At 40.4% G+C, this 19892-nt stretch overlaps 2 protein-coding genes across 2 annotated transcripts in view; one reads left to right on the top strand and one right to left on the bottom strand.

Annotated features, from left to right (window-relative positions):
• The window catches only part of LOC134750998 (zinc finger CCCH domain-containing protein 13), a 251843-nt gene that overhangs the window by 116292 nt on the left and 115659 nt on the right, over nucleotides 1-19892 (top strand). The gene's annotated exons all lie outside the window — the stretch shown is intronic.
• Nucleotides 1-19892, bottom strand: part of LOC134751040 (protein EFR3 homolog cmp44E) — a 36522-nt gene that overhangs the window by 8132 nt on the left and 8498 nt on the right. The window contains exons 2-20 of the mRNA XM_063686375.1: nucleotides 17258-17462; nucleotides 16817-16967; nucleotides 16162-16314; nucleotides 15232-15330; nucleotides 14581-14735; nucleotides 13712-13790; nucleotides 13321-13474; nucleotides 12713-12783; nucleotides 12239-12433; nucleotides 10967-11139; nucleotides 10355-10458; nucleotides 9205-9325; nucleotides 8412-8535; nucleotides 7563-7676; nucleotides 6921-7038; nucleotides 4420-4505; nucleotides 3453-3542; nucleotides 1210-1371; nucleotides 689-835 (exon numbers count right to left, since the gene is read on the bottom strand). Of these exons, the coding sequence (XP_063542445.1) occupies nucleotides 689-835; nucleotides 1210-1371; nucleotides 3453-3542; nucleotides 4420-4505; nucleotides 6921-7038; nucleotides 7563-7676; nucleotides 8412-8535; nucleotides 9205-9325; nucleotides 10355-10458; nucleotides 10967-11139; nucleotides 12239-12433; nucleotides 12713-12783; nucleotides 13321-13474; nucleotides 13712-13790; nucleotides 14581-14735; nucleotides 15232-15330; nucleotides 16162-16314; nucleotides 16817-16967; nucleotides 17258-17462 (2501 nt within the window). The remainder of the gene's footprint in view (nucleotides 1-688; nucleotides 836-1209; nucleotides 1372-3452; nucleotides 3543-4419; nucleotides 4506-6920; nucleotides 7039-7562; nucleotides 7677-8411; nucleotides 8536-9204; nucleotides 9326-10354; nucleotides 10459-10966; nucleotides 11140-12238; nucleotides 12434-12712; nucleotides 12784-13320; nucleotides 13475-13711; nucleotides 13791-14580; nucleotides 14736-15231; nucleotides 15331-16161; nucleotides 16315-16816; nucleotides 16968-17257; nucleotides 17463-19892) is intronic.

The following is a 19892-nucleotide window of genomic DNA, read 5'->3' as shown; positions in this document are numbered from 1 at the left end:
CTAATGAGATTCAAACGGAGTGTGCATTGTAATGCACAATGCGCCTAATGAGGATAAAATAAGCCGAAGGTCTTTGACCGAAAACCAAATGACTTCAAAACGACCGCTGGTACCTCCAGGGTCTAGGGTACTGCCATCTCCAGTGCGGTCTTGGTAGTGGTTAAAATATGCGATAGTGGTATGCTTAGATGATTTATAAAGAACGAAAAAAATAACGGATGCTTCCGTTTTTACAAGCTTTTATTTAACTTGCAATGTATGTATTGTACCTATATGTAACTGTTGTTAGTACGGGTCAAATCTTGCAAGTTATATTTGATCCACTTCCCGATTTCCGATTGAGCTGATATTTTGCATACATTGGTTTAATTAATTTATTATTTTTTTTAATTTTCATAAACGGGTGACAATGCAATATTATGGTACCATCGAGCTGAACTGACGATGAAGACAGGAGGTGGCATTAGGAACTCTGTGATAAAACAACGCAACCTAATTGTGATTGGATTTGTTAGAATTATCTCGATGAGTACTAGTTGCCTGCTCAAAGAAAAGTACAGTCAGCGATAAAAGCTTGTATCAAAAATGAATTTTTTGACGAAAAACTTATTTCTGTCCAGCCTCGAGCACTGCAGGCCTTGGCCACATTTTCTTTTGACATTTATTTCAGTTCTGAATGGTGACGTACCTAGTATAGGAACAGCTCGGGCAGATACTTGGTGTGCTTGTGAAGGTTGCTCTGGTGTGATGCCGTAGGAGAGCAGGCTGAGCGAGGCAGGAGGGGCTCCGATTGGATGGAGCTGAAGATCTCTTCTAGCTTGTCTTTAAGCTCGTACTGTGAACAAATAATAAGTTAATAAAGTGATGTCAAACTTCAATTATACTTTGAACATGACACCTACGAGTACCTAACTAGCTTATCGATTCGATGAGTTTCCACCTCGCTTCGCTCGATATTACTAGTCTTTAGCGAAGCCCGTCGTCTCTCGGCCTCGTCGCTAAGCCTGACCTTGACCTTGGGTTGTGTAAGGCTGACTAGATGGTCGAAGGGCGCGGTACGGAAGGCACTGTTGAGAGGCCCGTGGTCGCTCGGCCTCGCTGTTCAGACTGACCTTGGGTTGTGTAAGGCTGACTAGATGGTCGAAGGGCGCGGTACGGAAGGCACTGTTGAGAGGCCCGTGGTCGCTCGGCCTCGCTGTTCAGACTGACCTTGGGTTGTGTAAGGCTGACTAGATGGTCGAAGGGCGCGGTTCGGAAGGCGCTGTTGAGCGAGGCCCGTCGTCTTTCGGCCTCTCGTCGCTCGGCGTCGCTGGGGCCGGTGGCGGCGCGACGTAAAGCTTCTAGACTGACGCTCTCGGGTTGTTGCGGGTGCTGCAATTATATAACTCTTTGGTATACTTGTGACAGTAGGAAGTCGTGGAATTGTTAAAGACATACACTGGACTGGATAGAGAAAACAAACTTGGGAGTTATTCACTAGGAACTCTTTTAAGTTAGGGAATTAATAAGGGAGCCATCTAGTAACCACTCTGAGAATGTTAAACAAGCTTAAAAGTGGAGGACCACATTTAAAAATAAAATGATTTCTATTATAGCGGTCATACAAGTCCAATTTTAGGTTTTACGCAATGGGGGATTCTACTTTTTGTTGTACATAAGTTTTTGACACTTTTCCTTAAAATGCATATTTTAGAATTCTTGGCCATTACACTCATTTTGTTTTGTGATGGAGAAAGAGGCTTAATTAGGCTATCAATCCCTATAGCTTTGTACAATAAATAACTACTGTAAATATTCTTAATCACAGTAACTCAGTGGCCTTTTATTGTCTCCCGATTTGTATGAAAATAAGTCATTTACCACTGCGTTACCATCTTTATACATTTATCATTTTCAATATATAAATTTTCGTCAACAAATTACATACAATACCTGGCACAATTTGGAAATATCTATCATACTTTTTTCTAGTAATAGATTAATGGTCATGAAAAAGTAGAATGACCCCGAAAGTATTAAGGGGGCAGTCAAAAACTCAAAAACACTTTAAAAAAAGTTAGTGTTTTCACATTGTTTGATCCGATATCGGATGTCGGAAGGAAGTAAAATGTAAGACATGTGTTTCTCTGTATTTATTTATGCATTTAATAAATCATTATTACTAAAAAAAAACGATAAATAACGCAAAAAAGGCGGACTTAATGCCAATGGCACTCTCCTGCAGCTGTTTTTGTCATAGGCGCCTTCCGACATCCGATATGAGAAAGGTGCTTCCGATAAATTCACCCATGTCGGAGCCCCCCGTCAGCTGTTTGACCGATAATATTTGTTTGTGTGCGTATGTGTAGGCATAATGCTTGCTGTAGTGTGCGTGACCCCGGGCACGCCCCCACGGCCTGACTACGCGGATGTAGGATCCTACATCCGTTATCGGATCGAACAATGTGAAAACGCTCTTAGACGGGCTCAACTCTCTGCTTCAAAACATCTGTAGGTACCGTAGTTAATGCTTCGCGTCCTATGTCTGTGAAGGAAGAATCGTCGGACCAATGCCAAAAGTCGTCGTCGCAGCGCTGGTGGCAGGGACATGTTGGGACAAGTTTGGATAGGTAAGGAAAGGATTGGGCAGGTTATATGACTTACATACGGACTACGTTTGATTCAATATTAGCAAAGATAGATAGAACTCCGTAATATATGGATACAGTCTAAGGAAAAAACGTGCCTCGAGAATCAAGAAAATTTGATACTCGTTCAGAGGGCGCTACTAGCTTTGGCCTACTGTCATATAGATGGCGTTGACGGTTTCGTTTGTTATTTATCAATTTTAACGCATATCAGTGAAAGAACATGGGTCAAAATAATAAAAATAATTAATGCAAATAAAAAAAAAACATTTATCCATATTTAAATACATTTTATCGTATTTTTATAAATATTTATTTTTAGTTTTAAAGTGTGTCGACAGATGGCAGTGAATTTACTGGGGTTACAAAATTTACTATGACAGTACCGCTCTAGTATAAGTTACTCTATGATATTAGGTATGTCTTTAGTTCAATATTATGCAGTTCTGGATATAAATGGCAGCATCGTGACAAACAAACACACATCACACACAAACAGCATCCCATTGAAATCGTTGCGTAATTTTAACCATCAATTTTAGCTTTCAAACTCGGGGGAAGACTTTTTCTTAAGCTTTACACTCCTGCGATCATATAGCTCTTTGGTCAGGGGTAAAAACATGTGACAATCCATATCAGAAGGGACCTTATGGCGGTCGGCGCTTACGCCATTATTAGCGGCGCCCCAATGCTTTATTAGCGCCGACCGCCATATAAAGTCCCTTTAGATATGGATTGTCACAAATATTGTCAAAGGCCGATATTTGTTAGTGTCAACTAATGAATAGGTTACTGTAAGGCTACGGAAAGTAGTGCAAATATTACGTAAATAGCGAAATGTTGCATCACTGGACGGTAATTGTGGTTGTATTTTTCGACGAACACGCGGTATTCCTCGTCCAGCGCCTCGTGCTGCTGTTGGGGGCAAGGTTATGGGAAAGGTTAGAACATGGATATTATAAATAAATGGGATAAGGATTGATGTAACACATGTGTGTTAGCGAAGCCCGTCGTCTCTCGGCCTCGTCGCTAGGACTAGGCCTCGTTGTTCAGACTGACCTTGGATTGTGTAAGGCTGATTAGATGATCGTAAGGATCGACTTACATGTGTAAGGTATAAGGTGCTAGAACAGTTTTATTGAAGCATAAGGTACTTAAAAAAATATTGTGTTCAAATTAAGGATGAGTTTCCAACAGAGATGTGTGAGGATTCCTAACAACTTGCCCTTCATAAGTTTACGTATAGTTTAGACTCCAATTTCTCATGGTTGAATAGATAAAATTATAGTCAAAGCTTTCTCAATGCTTAAATAGTATATTATGATATAGGAGAGTTTGCTGATTTGAAAAGCTTGATAATGTCACTATTGCATACAATACTTTTTCAATGAGTCAACTAAAATAATACTATGAAATCTAAATAATTAAACAAAATCAGGTAAAAATCTTAACAGATAAAAGCATAGAACAAAAGACATCAACGAACTTCTTTTCCATTAAATAGAAGCGCGTTGATGTATTTTGTTATATCGTTTGGTAATTCATAATTGTTCTCTAAAGAGTTTCGTAATGAAGTCATTATAGTTGAGTCGGGAGTTCATAGTGAAAACTGCATCGATTATAGTTTGGTATGCGAAGTGTTAATTCAACCATTAAATTCGACGAATGCAAGTGCAAGTAACTCACCCGCTGTACTCCTGGCGAGATATTAGCGCTGTCTCTGCTCGCGGCCGCGCCTGCAGGCAGCGGAGAATCTCTACTGGAAACACAGTAAAACGTGCAAGTAACTCACCCGCTGTACTCCTGGCGAGCTGTTAGCGCTGTCCATCTCGTTGGGTGCTCCGATGTCGGCGAGACTGTCTCTGCCCGCGGCCGCGCCTGCAGGCAGCGGAAACGTGAATACGGACGGCCGCCGACCATCTGCTTTAACAGTTAAGTATATTATAATATAGGAACGCTAGTGTACGTAAAGCCAACACCGTTGATGCGATGGTCCCCAGCTGATGTGTTGATTCCTCAATAAGCTATTGTTAATTTGTGATACAACCTAATTGAATCTAAAATGATATAAACTCGGGTAAATCCAAATGGCAGATTTTGCGATTTTGCTATTAAGAAAAAGTATGACACAGAGCCATGTCCGGTCTGTCCAAGTCGCCGAAATGAAGATGCTTCGGTGGATGTGCGGAGTAACGAGGCTGTATAAGATACGTAACGAGTACGTTCGCGGTAGCCTTGGAGTACGTTATACCTATCGTCGATAAGCTACAAGAGAGTCGACTGAGATGGTTTGGACACGTGAAAAGACCTCCTGATTACATCGGGAATGTTGCTATGGATCTGAACATTGCTGGGTCAGATACCATAGCAAAAGACATGAGGGTCTGCGACGTTTCAGTAGACGACACGTCCGACCGTGCGAAGTGGAGAGAAAGGACAAGAATAGCAGACCCCACAATCAGATGGGGATAATAATGCTAAGGAGAGAGAAAGAGGTATTAAGAAAAGGTAATACGGTAGATATTTCCTAAGAGGGTGGAATGAATTTACGCGAGTTTTAACTTGAGCGACGCATATGTATAGTGAAGTGGGGTAAGGCTTGTAAGAGAAATGCCGACCGAGGTAAGAGGAATCTGTTTTATAAGAGGAGGACACCAATGGAGGTGAAGCCAACGCAACACCCGTTGTGATGATGTGAGTTCAAGCGTCGCTCGATGGTCCCAGTCCGGTGTCTATTCCTAAATAAGCTGTTGTTGACTGGTAATATAACCTAAATGATTGAAGGGCAAGGTAAGACGAGTGCCGGGGCAAGAGGAAGAGTATTTTACAAGTATTTGTCTTGCCCGTGCCGACAATATGTTTTAATAGATAGGGTTTAGTATTGGGAAGTTGGTGGAGGGGAAGCCAACACCCTTTGATGCGATGATTGAGCTCGCCTCTCGATGGGTCCCAGCTGATGTGTTGATTCCCAAATAAGTTGTTAATGGGGCAAGAGAGACATGATAATATTTCATGAGTGTTTCGAAAATAAATGCTTTTCTTATTTCAAGTGAGTTAGACGAGCATAGTTATATGTACATATTATGATATTTGCTTGGCATATGAAAAAACAAAAAATTAAATTGATTACAGTTCGTGACGTTTTCAACCAAACGGTACCACATTGTCGCTAGTCAACAAGGTTGATTTTTAATTGAAGCTATATTGAAAAAGCGCTTTATTGACAACCTACAATAAGTACCCTTTTGGTTGAGAATGGCACATTATATAACTGTAACCTGTAAGTATCTCTATGACAGTTCTTTCAAATTTCTTTTGCTTGGGCTTTTTCTCGATAAATTAATGTGCTAAACTTCGTGACAGCTACTCATGAAAAATAAACTGTTATAAGGATAATCATTCGTCGCGACATATAGTGTGCTGTTAGACGTCTCAAGTGTGGCAATACAGCATGTGTAACATTTAGTAAAGTACCGGCCAATAATATATCACCTCCATGTTTTTACGGTATATTTTTTTTTTTAATTTTTTTATTTTATTTATTAAGAAACAAACTGAGTGGGACCCACGGAGCACCATAGACGGTGCAGGCCGGGGTTCAGGCAGACCAAAAAGGAGATGGCGGGACGACTTGGACGCATTCTACCCCAAATGGTGGGAAAATGGCGATGACAGGGTCGAGTGGAGAAAACGAGGGGAGGCCTTTGCCCAGCAGTGGGACACCAAAATAGGCTAATAAAAAAATAAAAATAAAAAAAAAGAAACAAACAGTCTCGTATATGTAACATTAGGTACACAGTACAGTAGTACAGTTTCCTTAATTAAATTTATGTAAACCTAAACATTAAAGCATTTAATTGTCTTCGGTTACCGCGATAGTTACTCATGAAATAAAACTATGAAAACGGATTATATCGCGTATATTGAATTTATAATTTTTTACTAGAGGTTTTTTAGTAATATGCTGAGTATCCTATTGTAATTCACAGTATTTCATTGCAATATTCGTCATATATTTGTATAAAATGACTAGTAAAATATGCAATCTACAAACTAACCTATATTGTTTACTCTATAGAAGCTCATACAAAAACACTCAAAGGTGATATATTATTGGCCGGTACTGTATGTAAGTGTGTGTGTGTGTGTGTGTGTGTGTGTGTGTGTGTGTGTGTGTGTGTGTGTGTGTGTGTGTGTGTGTGTGTGTGTGTGTGTGTGTGTGTGTGTGTGTGTGCACGTGTGTGTGTGTGTGTGTGTGTCTGTGCGCGCGTGTGTGTGTGTGCGTGTACTGACCGGTCTCGAGCCAGCTGTGGCGGTGCGCGAGGCTGACGCCGCCCGCCACGTAGGGCGAGGGCGCCTGCAGCCGCGCCGCCTCCAGCCCCGACGCCTTCAGGCACTCGCACAGCTCCATCTGCATGTATAAGGGCAATTTGAATCGCACCAATAATTGTTTGTTTTAGTTTTTAGTTTTAGTTTTTAGTTTTAGTTTTTAGTCTTAGTTTTTAGTTTTAGTTTTTTGTTTTGGTTTTTAGTTTTAGTTTTTAGTTTAGGGATATATGTTGTAATAATATGTATGCTAGTCAAGGTATTTATCTATGGGCCAATAGTTGCCTGTAAATAAATAATTTCATTTCATTTTCACTTAAAACTGAAACCTTACTTTTTTTTTCGAAAAACCACACATTTTCACATACGTTTTGTATAGACCGTCACAAAACTGACACCCAAAATGAGCATGACAAACTGGGGACACTTTTTAGGGATCCGTACCCAGTGTAAAAACGGGAGCCTATTACAAAGACTACTCTGTCCGGCGTTGAACCTACGGTGCGTATATATCGGTCATTGGCGTCCAAAAGGTTAAATGCTCTAAGATTGCAAGTAATCATTGGATTAAGCCGTATATCCTAGTGGAGGTCTTTCGGCTGATATTACCTGATCAATCATGAGGTAGGGGAACTTGTTCGGCATCTTAGCCGGTGTGATGTCGTAGTCTTCTAACAGCGGTGGTAACAGGTGTGGTGCGTCCTCTCGCCGCGCTTGCACTATCTGTTAACAGGAAAAAACATGTCAACCCTCGTGAGCCTAAGGGCCAGTTGCACCATCCGCACTTAACAGACTGATCAACGTCACCCGGCGCGCCGCGGCGGTTTACTATGAAACTTTCCATACAATAATATTTAGCGAACTCTTTAACTATGACAAATAGTTGGTGCAACCGACCCTAAATGTACATTAAAATGTACATATTCATTGCAATCTAAATTGAACCTTTTGATGAGACAAATAGAGTAGCAGTTGTAAAACAAACGAAATTCGTTCCAATTTACTTATAGAATAAGGTTCAAATAAAAAAAATTGAAAAACTTTATATGGTGGGTCTTACGAGGTTAAAATAAATGTGTCAGTAAGCCGAAGAGAGAGAGAGAAAATGATATTGAACAAGATATTGGACTTCGCGAACGTATGGAACGACATAACCGCTCAGCAACTAAGCTCCTTAAATGTATGAATAAAAAAAATTAAAAAAGATATTGGACAGATGAAATACTACCCTAAGTACCATGTTCAAGTTCGAATATGAAGATCTACACTGCCTAATACTATAGTTTGAATCTTCTCAAATGATTTTTACGCCAAAGACCATAACATGTTAAACAAAAGCCATTGTTTCTTTTCTGCGAGCGCGTGGTCATTGTTCTGAGCGCGTGGCCATTGTGTCTGAGCGCGTGCCACGATCATTTGAGAAGATTCAAACTATACTTGTAGTAGTATGTGACTGACCTTCAGTAAGTAGTCATGTGCTCTGGTCCTGGGCAGCAGCAGCCCCAGCGAGATGCACACGGCGTGCAGCTGGCACTGCTGGCCCACAGTCAGGACGGGGTTGGTCAAGGCGGACTGCTGAATTCTGCAAAAAAATAACAACGAGGTAATGAACATTTTGTGCCCGCTGCGTGGAATCAGTAACAGCAGTTTGTAAGTTTAGCGCCTGGAGAAAGTCTTATAGCAATCATTCAGTTTGAGCATGATATGCACACAAATTATCAGGCAACTCATTAATTATCTCAATTCCACCATGATTCCACCCCGCTTTTCACCCTCTTAAGGGATAAAATAGGCAATGTACACGAATATTCTGCACATCATTTTGAAGCTCGATATATGTCTGTTAAATTAAAAAAGTAAACTGCACAAAAAACTGTTACCCGACTGCGACTTAGCGGTATAATTCTGAAAGTCGATTCTGTATACAATTGTAGGGAAAAAATTACGAGTGCTTAAATAGTTATGAGCGGTAGTGTATACTCACTCTATATTTGAAAGGGAGAGGGGGGGCCTTTGCCCAGCAGTGGGACACACCCATAGGCTAATAAAAAATATATGTATATATATTGGGCCGATACGATAATGTGGCATTTTGAGTGTGTCATAACCGCTATTAGGTGATAGTTATTGTTTTTTGTTCCACTAACACTTAGTTTTTAATCTTAATTGTTACTAACCATTATGGGCTATTGTTGTCTTTTAAATAATTAAATTGAATTGAATATAAGTGAGTATAAGTATAGTTACTCACGCCAGTATAAGTTGCATGAAATCGCAAACAGTCTCCTCTGAACCAAGCTCGATGATCAAAAGCGCCAGTGTCGTGTAGATAGCCTCGATGTTCTCCACCGTGTTCGATTCCAACTGGAGACCTGAACAGAAATATGTGTAGCATATTAATGTTACACTTTATTCAGCTGACATTCTAACGTGGAATAAAATAAAATAAAATTTAAATAAATTTTCATTGTAAATATACTAAGAGAGAGAGAGAGAGAGAGAGAAATGTTAATCAAGAAATATTTTTTACACTAAATTATTTTAGACTAGCTACCTAGCTACACGGGTGCTATGCTGATGTATTATACATATAAAACCTTCCACTTGAATCACTCTATCTATTAAAAAACCGGACAAGTGCGAGTCGGACTTGCCCATCGAGGGTTCCGTACTTTTTAGTATTTGTTGTTGTAGCGGCAACAGAAATACATCATCTGTGAAAATTTCAGCTGTCTAGCTATCACGGTTCATGAGCTACAGCCTTGTTACAGACGGACAGGCAGACAGACAGACAGCGAAGTCTTAGTAATAGGGTCCCGTTTTCACCCTTTGAGTACGGAACCCTAAAAGCCGCATTAAAATCCGTTGCGTAGTTTTAAAGATCTAAGCATACATAGGGACAAACAGCAGGTAGCGACTGTTTTATACTATGTAGTGATGAGGATATTACCATCATAGAGAGAGCTGAATATGTAGTGATGAGGATATTACCATCATAGAGAGAGCTGAATATGTAGTGATGAGGATATTACCATCATAGAGAGAGCTGAATATGTAGTGATGAGGATATAACCATCATAGAGAGAGCTGAATATGTAGTGATGAGGATATAACCATCATAGAGAGAGCTGAATATGTAGTGATGAGGATATTACCATCATAGAGAGAGCTGAATATGTAGTGATGAGGATATAACCATCATAGAGAGAGCTGAATATGTAGTGATGAGGATATAACCATCATAGAGAGAGCTGAATATGTAGTGATGAGGATATTACCATCATAGAGAGAGCTGAATATGTAGTGATGAGGATATAACCATCATAGAGAGAGCTGAATATGTAGTGATGAGGATATAACCATCATAGAGAGAGCTGAATATGTAGTGATGAGGATATTACCATCATAGAGAGAGCTGAATATGGCATAGCCGTGTTTGCTGATGAAGATGAGGTCTGGCCGGGAGCACTTCTCTATCGACAGCCCGAGTTCCGCGTACGCCAGCCTGGAAATACAGATACCTAGTTAATTGGGCTTATTTTGGAACATAAAAATAACGTAAAGATTAAAGGACCTTGCACTGTGACCGCATATTTTATAATGTAAGAAAAGCCGCAGTCATGGTGGATGGGTCCGTAACCCAAAATATGTGTCCAAAATGCGCTAGAGAAGCGCTTTTGGGGACATCTCGACGGCGTCCGTTTGAAGTCCAAAATCCGCGTCAGAACATTAATCGTTCCAAACAGAAAGGCAAACGAATTTTCATTCTGTGCCAATTTGGACCTTGTCACAAATCCGTAGCGACTTTCATGTTGACTGTCACTGTGACAAGGTACAGTCGCCATCAGATATATCGGAGCGGCCGAGGTGCTCAAAAATATCTGAACACTCAGCACTCACCTAGCGCCTTGACAATAGAGGCGTGTTCAGATATTTGTGAGCACCTTGGCCGCTCCGATATATCTGATGGCGACTGTACGAAGTCTTACAGAAATCAATGTTATTTTACTTACGTAGGCGTATGCAGGTTATGTGCGTTCTGCCTCCTATCGAGTAGCGTGTGCAGTATGCGCTGCAGCAACGCTCGTGTGGCAGGCTCGCCCGCGCCCGATAGACGAAGTAAAGCGTCTAGGAATGCCGCGGGGAACGCTTTGCTCAGCTCGCTCGTCTTGTACGTTGTCCCCACCTGAAAACATACGGATTTGTATTTTTATTCCGATAACTGCAGTGTGTGTTAGAGAAATAACTATCCCACGAAAACATTTTCATGAAAAATGATGCCAAGACTAAACCATAAGGCTCGCACTGTTAAAAAGTTATCAGATCTATTGTAGAGCCAAACTTCTAACTCTACAAGCCCTAACTTCACAAACTCTCCACCTTAGTCAAAATATGTGGCCGTTTCGCTACCGTCACATAGGCGTAAGGTGGAATTAGCCGCGTTAAATTGCGCCGCTAGGGGCGCTAGTGTAGATGGAGGTCTTTCAAAATGTCAAATGCATAGAAGTTTTGAGGGTTTCACAAGCTTTTTTATCGGGAATTTTTCACTCCTTATTCATAATTGTGGTAAATCTTTGTCCATCTTTGATTAATCATGGTAAACAATAGATATAGCTCAATAAATGTTAGTAGTTTAAAAAAAGTGCCAAATAAAATATATGCAAAATTAAACAGGTGGAAAAATGGCACATTTAGACGCTAAAATTTTTATTTTATTTTTTATTTTATTTTAAATACCTTTGTGTGTATTAGAACGTATTGATTTTATCAAAATAAGCATAGAAGAATTTTGAGATCTGTTTTTCTGGACCTACATCTACAGTCGCGCCAACTGGTGACCACTAAAACGGTAGCCCTCATTAAACTTACTAGGCTACCATAAGTCAGTTGTAGGTATATCACCTTGAGCAGCGACTTGAGTAGGATACTTTGCCCCTGCCGCTGGCTGTTGGGAATCTTGCTGACATGAACAAAAGTACCAGGCTACCATGAATCAGTTGTAGGTATATCACCTTGAGCAGTGACTTGAGCAGAATACTCTGCAGCATGGCGTCCACCTTGCTGCTTTTCCATTGCCGCTGGCTGCTGGGGATCTTGCTGACGACGAACACAAGTACCAGGCTACCATGAATCAGTTGTAGGTATATCACCTTGAGCAGCGACTTGAGTAGAATACTCTGCAGCATGGCGTCCGCCTTGCTGCTTTTCCCTTGCCGCCTACTGGGGATCTTGCTGACGACGAACACAAGTACCAGGCTACCATGAATCAGTTGTAGGTATATTACCTTGAGCAGCGATTTCAATAGAATACTCTGCAGCATGGCGTCCGCCTTGCTGCTCTTCCCCTGCCGCTGGCTGCTGGGGATCTTGCTGACGATGAACATCATGATGTCGATCTTCTGGAAGTCGGGGAGGTGGTCAGCGAACTCTCCTAGGGCGTTGATGAGGGCCTCTTGGTATAGTTTTTCGTCGGTTTCTTTCTGTAATTAGAGAAAAAGGCTGTTAGTTTGTAAATAAAAAAAATATCAGTGCTTACACTGTTAGCGGTCGTCACAAGAATAACTTTTAATATCATATGCACAGCGGACATTCAAAATTTCTTTTTAAAACGAAATTCATCTAACGATTTAGGTTGCAAGTCGTGCAAATACATGCATACATGGAAAAACTAAACCGCTTCTTCGGCAATCGGGCTTTTTAACCACAAAAAAAACTTAAATTATATTTAAACAACATATTAATGGTAATATTCCACTCACCTCTGAATCTCTGGCCACAGACGCTCGAAGGTTGGTAAGGAGGTTGTTGATAATTTCCAAAACCGATGGACCTGTAATTGATTAGTATGCTGAGCAACTTTTACTATAGGACCAACCCCGAAATCGCGAAAAAAAATTTGGCTGGTCCATTTTCTGTGGGAGGGTATATTTTTTTCGGGATTTCGTGGTTGGTTTCTCAGTATAATCCCAAAACCTTCCTGGCAACGGCAATGCACTTATTTTTTAGCCACCCTGTATATATACCATGTAATATGAATTTAGTTTGTTTTAGTTTGCTGTCCCTTTCTTATGCATGGTACATCCCTTTCGGCTATTTAGGGTTGTCAAAATTCCAGTCATTATATTTTATCTGTGGTCGTACAAGCAAAGGGACGTCAAGTTCTGCCAACCCTAATAATTGCTCGGAGTAATGCTGAGCCGAACGGAGCCGAGAATGCCCGAAAGGATCAGTTTCGGCCCCCTGGTAGGGGCGCGGAGTTTGTTCCTAGCGCCGTTTGCACAGTCCAATGTTGTATGAGAGCCCCTTGTGTGTGTGTGTGTGTGTGTGTGTGTGTGTGTGTGTGTGTGTGTGTGTGTGTTTGACTCACCGACGCTGTCTCCGGCGGCGATGGCGACAATATTGCTGAGCACGCCGGCCCGCGCGGCCCGGACCCTGGTCCGCGCTCGGGGATCGTTACCGGCGCCACCGGCCGCATCTAAATGCTGCATTAGTGCCTCTACCACGCTGTATGAATATTGCGCCTGAAAAAACGGAGTTCACATCAAAACTACATCACTATCACCACCACTAATGATGTTAAATGTACCAAGTTCAACATAGATGGCGCTGCAATGAAACGGTTCAAAGTTGCAGGTGTTTGTGAATAACAAACGATAAAAGTCTCGTCTCTATTTACTCAAATACTTATATTGTCAGTATTCTTTATTTACTAAACTCTGATACCCCCGAAAACTATTCTATTAATGTAAAATACTCACTTGTATGGAGAACATTATGATTTTAAAAGTATGTACGGCGAAGTCGTTCGGAACCCAAAGCTCGTGTCGGTCGAAGTGCCTAAAACGAGAACAAATATTAAAACATAATGGAAATATTGGGCATAATTAATACGTGAATATTATAGTTATATCAAGGCATGACATTCTGTCAAGTCAAATAGACCCCTTGCGAGACCTTAGAGCTCTTTCTAGTCGTCAGTCACAGCTATGACGTGGCACGCAGTAGATGTACTTTAGTCATAAAACTGAAGTCTACGGTAGGTAAGTCACGAGTAGTCATTCTGCCGACTCAAATAGATCCTCTGCGAGATTCTATTGTATCCATTAAACAATAGCGTTATTCATGGCAGGAAAATGGTTAAAACGTCGTAAAAGAGCGCATATAAAATGTAAAGTACCAGGACTACATAAAACTGAGCACTGATCGCACCGGTCGTAGTACGCTACGAATGTGTCAGAAAGAGGCGCAGCCGACTAACTCCCGAAGACACGCTTCTACTAGCCGGGGGCGGTGTCTTACCCCGTCTTATAACAACTACAACTGATTGTAGACCTTATCTAGTTGCAATAAGGTTCACTAAATGACTACACAAACAGTAAGAGCTGCGAATGTTTAAAAAGCCGTCCAAGGGGCTCATTCAACTCGTCAGTCGCCGTTATAACGTTTGTCATAAAATTGGAGTGGACTATGGTAACTATGTCACGACCTGTCATTCTGTCAAGTCAAATAGACCCCTGTGAAACCCGTAGCGTCTAATTATCGGCATTAAACTGGCTAAAAATATCCTTAAAATGCCTTAATTTCTCCAAAAAAAGTACCAGGGTCACATAAAACAACAGGAACTTACGTTAGAACCGGTCGTAGTATGCTACGAATATGTCCGAAAGAGGCGCGGCCGACTAACTCCCGGAGACACGCCTCGGCGAGGCGAGGCGGTGTGTCTTCTACTCCATCTTGTGTGTCTGTATCCATGCAGGATAGAGTCTCGTATTTTTCTGCACTCTGAAAGAAATGGCAACCGTTTTGATCAGAATAGAAGTAGTATTAAATTACATAAAAAGGAATGTCAAAAATTCATGGTAAAACCTTCTATTGCCAGCTGTATGTACTTTTAATCCTAACTAACTCTAATTGCGTCACTTAACTTCAAACTCAGGTAAATAGTAAATACGACCCTCTCAGCAAATATGTACCCTATTATCTTTTCTGAATACCAAAATCGCATAATCTGACAGATGAATTTAGCCGAGTTTAAAGTTGATTTACTCAATTGGCAAGCGATAGACTGAAGTGCCACAAAATATGACATTTATGTTAATACTTTCATACTCTGTCGCTGGAAAATTACTGTAGAGTAAGAGGGAGGCCAAGTTCGAAGAAAAAGCCGTGTGAAACTGCATAAATACTACTTTAAATGTAACAAAGACAATTGAAGTGCGTCTCATTTATCAAATCCGTTTGATTACATAAGTCTAAGCAGTTGTCAGGGAATAATTACCTGCATATTATAAAGCAGAGAAGGCACAATTTTATCCATATGCTGGGCCTCCCATATATTTTCCACCAGGTCGTCGGATACTGTCTTTCTAATCACGCCCTGGAACAGAAACAAATAGTTTAAATGATATCATAAAACTGAAACTTTGTGTTGTTTGTTCCTCCGTCACCCTAAAACGTGTAACAAAGAGGATATAATAACGGAGTTCTTCTATTCTTAAATGAAAATTTGCTCACAAACAGTTTATAAACTGGAAAAGGGCATAGATAATTAGATACATCTACCCCTGAATTAATCCTTAAAGGGGTGCAATGGGGTTAGGATTTAGTACGAGAGTACAAAGGGTGAGAGGAGATCTTGAAATGAAATTCTTCCGAAAACTTGAAATTGCTATTACGATGTGGACAATGTGAATGTACTTATAAATTCTTATTATTCAAAAGAGCATAGTGTTCCTCATTATGTCTGAACGGTTTCGATAATTTTTTTTTTTTTTTTTTTTTTTGTTTTTTTTTTTGTTATATTCGTCATATGTACTTTGTCTACATCCACGGACATTGTTGCGGATGCTCTTTGTACACTTTGAATGAAACCTGCTTTGTGAATTTTGTTCTGGTCATTGGGTAATATTTTTGTTATATATCCCTCATAGTCTTGTCATTGTGGTTGCTGTGACACATAGGCGAGAACTTTGATACAAAGAAGTCGTAGCGGCGGTGATACGACGGCGCGTCTTCTCTCTTTGATATCTGATTATAAGATAAATTACCTACAAGCCTTGTATGCCGGCGAGTCGTATCTTGTCCCGCATGGTCTTGTCATTGTGGTTGCTGTGGCACATAGCTGAGAACTTTGATACGAAGAAGTCATAGCGACGGTAGTACGACGGCGTGTCTTCTCTCTTTGATATCTGATTATAAGATAAATTACCTGTAAGCCTTGTATGCCGGCGAGTCGTATCTTGTCCCGCATGGTCTTGTCATTGTGGTTGCTGTGGCACATAGCTGAGAACTTTGATACGAAGAAGTCATAGCGCCGGTGGTACGACGGCGTGTCTTCTTCGATGTTCGCGAAGCGGACGAACTGCAATCAATAAATATTGGGAATTAGCAGATACGTCGGATCATCCTTATAATATCCCCTATAATATATACGCCCCTAAAAGTTTTGTATTTCTACCTTTTCTCCCTTAGTCTCGTAAATAATTAAAGAAGAGCTATTGGCTCACGCTCTGAGCAGCAAAAGTCTTCAGCTCAGGGTCGGTGGATTTTAAAGGTTTCGGCATCTTTAAAAAACTCTTGACCCACAAGTTTAGCATCTGCGAGATAGGCCTGGAACAGCTAGTCCATTGCTTTCATTTTACTGTGAATGAAAGTACCTACTAGGTTATAAGTTAGTCTGTGATGGTACTTACGCTCTAAATAGCCAAGGCCTGCAGCTCATGATCCTTGAATTCTACTAGATTTCTACACCATCTTTAAAAAACTCCCTCACAAGTTTAGCGTCTGCGAGACAGGCCAGGTAGCTGGTCTTTCGCTTCTATTCCACCGACCGTTATAAGTAAAAATTGATGCTGATTACTCACGCTCTGAGTAGCCAAGGTCTGAAGTTCAGGATCTGTGGATTCTAGAAGCTTCTGCACCATCTTGAGGAAACTTTCCACGAACAAGTTGAGGGTCTGAGAGTGGCAGGCCAGGAGAAGTTGATCCATCGCTTCCATTGCTATGACGACGAATCTGGAAATCATATGATTTTGGCGCTGTTAAAGGTAGCTGTAATTTTCAAGGCGTCCGTAAAACTATAGTAGTTTACGTAACTGATACATTTAAAGTCTTAAAACACGATACGGTTTTATGAAACGAGCGAAGCGAGTTCTCGACGGAAACGGATAAATGTTTACAACTTTGTATAAAAATCGCTAGTGTCCGAAAGACGATGGTTTACGGTCTATTAAGGTCTGCCACAAACATTAAAGGCAGACAATAGCCACACAACAGCCATAAACCTGTTTTAAGGCCGAACTCACCCATGCCTCCTTCTATAAATATCCCGACTAGCCTTCTGGAACAAATATTCTCCAATCCTATCCAGCTTCTCTGGGCTAGACAGCGAGTAGAACGTGAGCTTCTCCATGTTGGACTTCACCAGGCCCTCCTGCGGGGAAGCGGGGAAGATGTTATCCACCAGCCGCTTGTAGCGCGGCCGGAGGGCCGAGCAGCAGCCGCAGCAGCCTAAAATAGACCGCAAAGTTAATATTGTAAGGTTCAGAATAGATTGGCTATTGATATGGGGGACGTATCTGAAAAGCCCCAGCACCTTGGAATCAACCGTATGAGTAAAGATGTAAGGTTCAGAATAGATTGGCTATAGGAGTCGTAGGTATATGAAAACTATTAGTAGGGCCGAGCAGCAGCCGCAGCAGCCTGAAATCGACCGCAAGGTTAATATTATAAGGTTCAGAATAGATTGGCTTTGGGAGGGGTGAAACCTTGTTAGAAGTTCAGTTGATTGTAAAAACGATCTAAATATATTGCTATTATTGCTATTTGATAAAAATAAAAACAAATAGGATGTTTGCACCGTTTTTAAAAAAAAAAAAACATAAAAAATTCAATGAGAAATCGAGATTGTCTTTTGCCTGTATATTTCGAAAATAATAACGCTAAGTAGGTGCCATCATTACTGATATCAATAACTGTTAGGCAAATCGTAAATGGCAGTTTTTACGCATGTTTAGTTTAGTTTCTCTTAACGCGGCGTCCCTCTCTTCAGTTACTAAATGTGGGTTTCGTTCGACACCTTTTGGGAGGGTGTAAGGGGGCTCTTCCGCATCCCTGCTGTGGAGCCGGTTTCGGGTCGCGCCCCACCTTGTGGGGCGGTCATTCGCCGTGAGAGGTGACGTGCGGGGAGCAACCAATAGCTGGTCGTAATCCGCATCTCTTCTAAGCTAAGCTGGAACCAATGTTATTGGTTGGTTCCCGCACGTCTCTCATATCCGCTTATCTCCGTGGAAAGGCAGCCTTACTCCGAGACTTCGAAATTTATTTAAACATGTCCTTAAAATAAGAGAAGGTTGTACAAATATGTCCATACCCATAATGTAAAGAGAATTCATAACGAGGTAACATTTAAATTATTCACACCGAGTGCCCTCTGACATTTTTTTCAGCAGATTATAGCTTCTGACCTTTTCTTTTATTTAAACCGGTGAAGCAGATTTTTTTTTTTTTTTTTTTTAACATTTATGGCCTGGATGCGAGTCCTTTAAGCCACGGTGAAGCAGACATCAAAGGCGTTTTTAAACGACCCTTAAAACATTACAAAGTACAGTCGGCAACGGACTTATATTTTTCAGAATTTATTGCATAATAAAAATTATTGCATGTTATGTATGTTAGTCTGTAGGACCTTAGGTTACCTTAGTTGCCTGAAAATAAATTATATACAGGGAAATAACTGCTAATTATACAAGTTTTACACCTTAATACTTTCGAGAAAGGGGTCCCACGGGTTCCCAAACTTTTCTTCCGTCGCGAATGTCGCCATCTCTTGGCACTCGTAACCTACATTAGCATCTTGTTTCGTGCTCTAAAAGCTTAACCCTTAAATGCATAATGATGTATATATGCATCGTATATTTGATGGTCCGTGGCTCAATATGCAGCTATCCAAAATATTATTCCCTCAATCTATACAACATGACACATCTATTTCAATTTATTAAAAAGTTATACAAAAAATCATGCATTTAAGGGTTAAATACTTATGGCTGAATTTCAAAGTTTTATACATTTTTAAGGCCAAGTGGTACCAACATTGCCCTGGGTGGGCATGGATTATAGATGTATGACTAATTTTGGTAACACAATGGAATCAATTAAAAACTCGAGTAAAATTAAATTTATTAACTACTTAGGTATGTATTATTCTTTTCTTTTGCAATTTATACATTTTTCTTGAACTTCGTGCGTTAAACTTACATGTCATATACATTGTTCTGCTTACTATGAAGCATGTCCGATGTGCGATCTTGCTTAATGGCATCATTTTAGCACTAAATTTCACTATACACTGAGCCAATTTCACTTATTCAGTTCACTTTTAATACTGCTGTATAAACTACTCAGCTATCTGATGTAATTTGTTGTGGGACTTATAGTGATTTTCTCATGATATCGTCCATTTCAATCACAGAACACAATAGACAATCAAAGTCATACGTTAGCATGGTTTTTCAAAACAAAAATAATAATGAAGTTATATCAATAACTGAATTGATTACTACTTTTAACAACAGCGGTACTCTACTGTTATGTTATCCTAATACTACGAAGATAACGAATGATATGATGTACACGACAGCTTATCATTTATATACTCTATCTCGTATCTAGAATAACTTGAGACAGATATCTATGAAAGCTATACGTAATCAAAGATCATTCTTATGCTGGTTATTCAGCATTCCCTTGGCTTTATGAATGATGAGTTTTGATAAACTAAGAAGTAACCCCGGCCGAGAAATTACGGTTAAAATCTCTCCGAGATTGTAAGATATTATCGTCGCTATTTTTAAGGCTATAAGATTGGTTGTCGCGTGATTGGACTTTGAGGTTTAAACTGTTCACGTGTTAGGTTAGGAAGATAAGAAATCATCGATG

This window comes from Cydia strobilella, chromosome 21 (assembly GCF_947568885.1).
Source record: "Cydia strobilella chromosome 21, ilCydStro3.1, whole genome shotgun sequence".
Taxonomy (NCBI): domain Eukaryota; kingdom Metazoa; phylum Arthropoda; class Insecta; order Lepidoptera; family Tortricidae; genus Cydia; species Cydia strobilella.
This window is presented reverse-complemented; position numbering and strand designations above follow the sequence as displayed.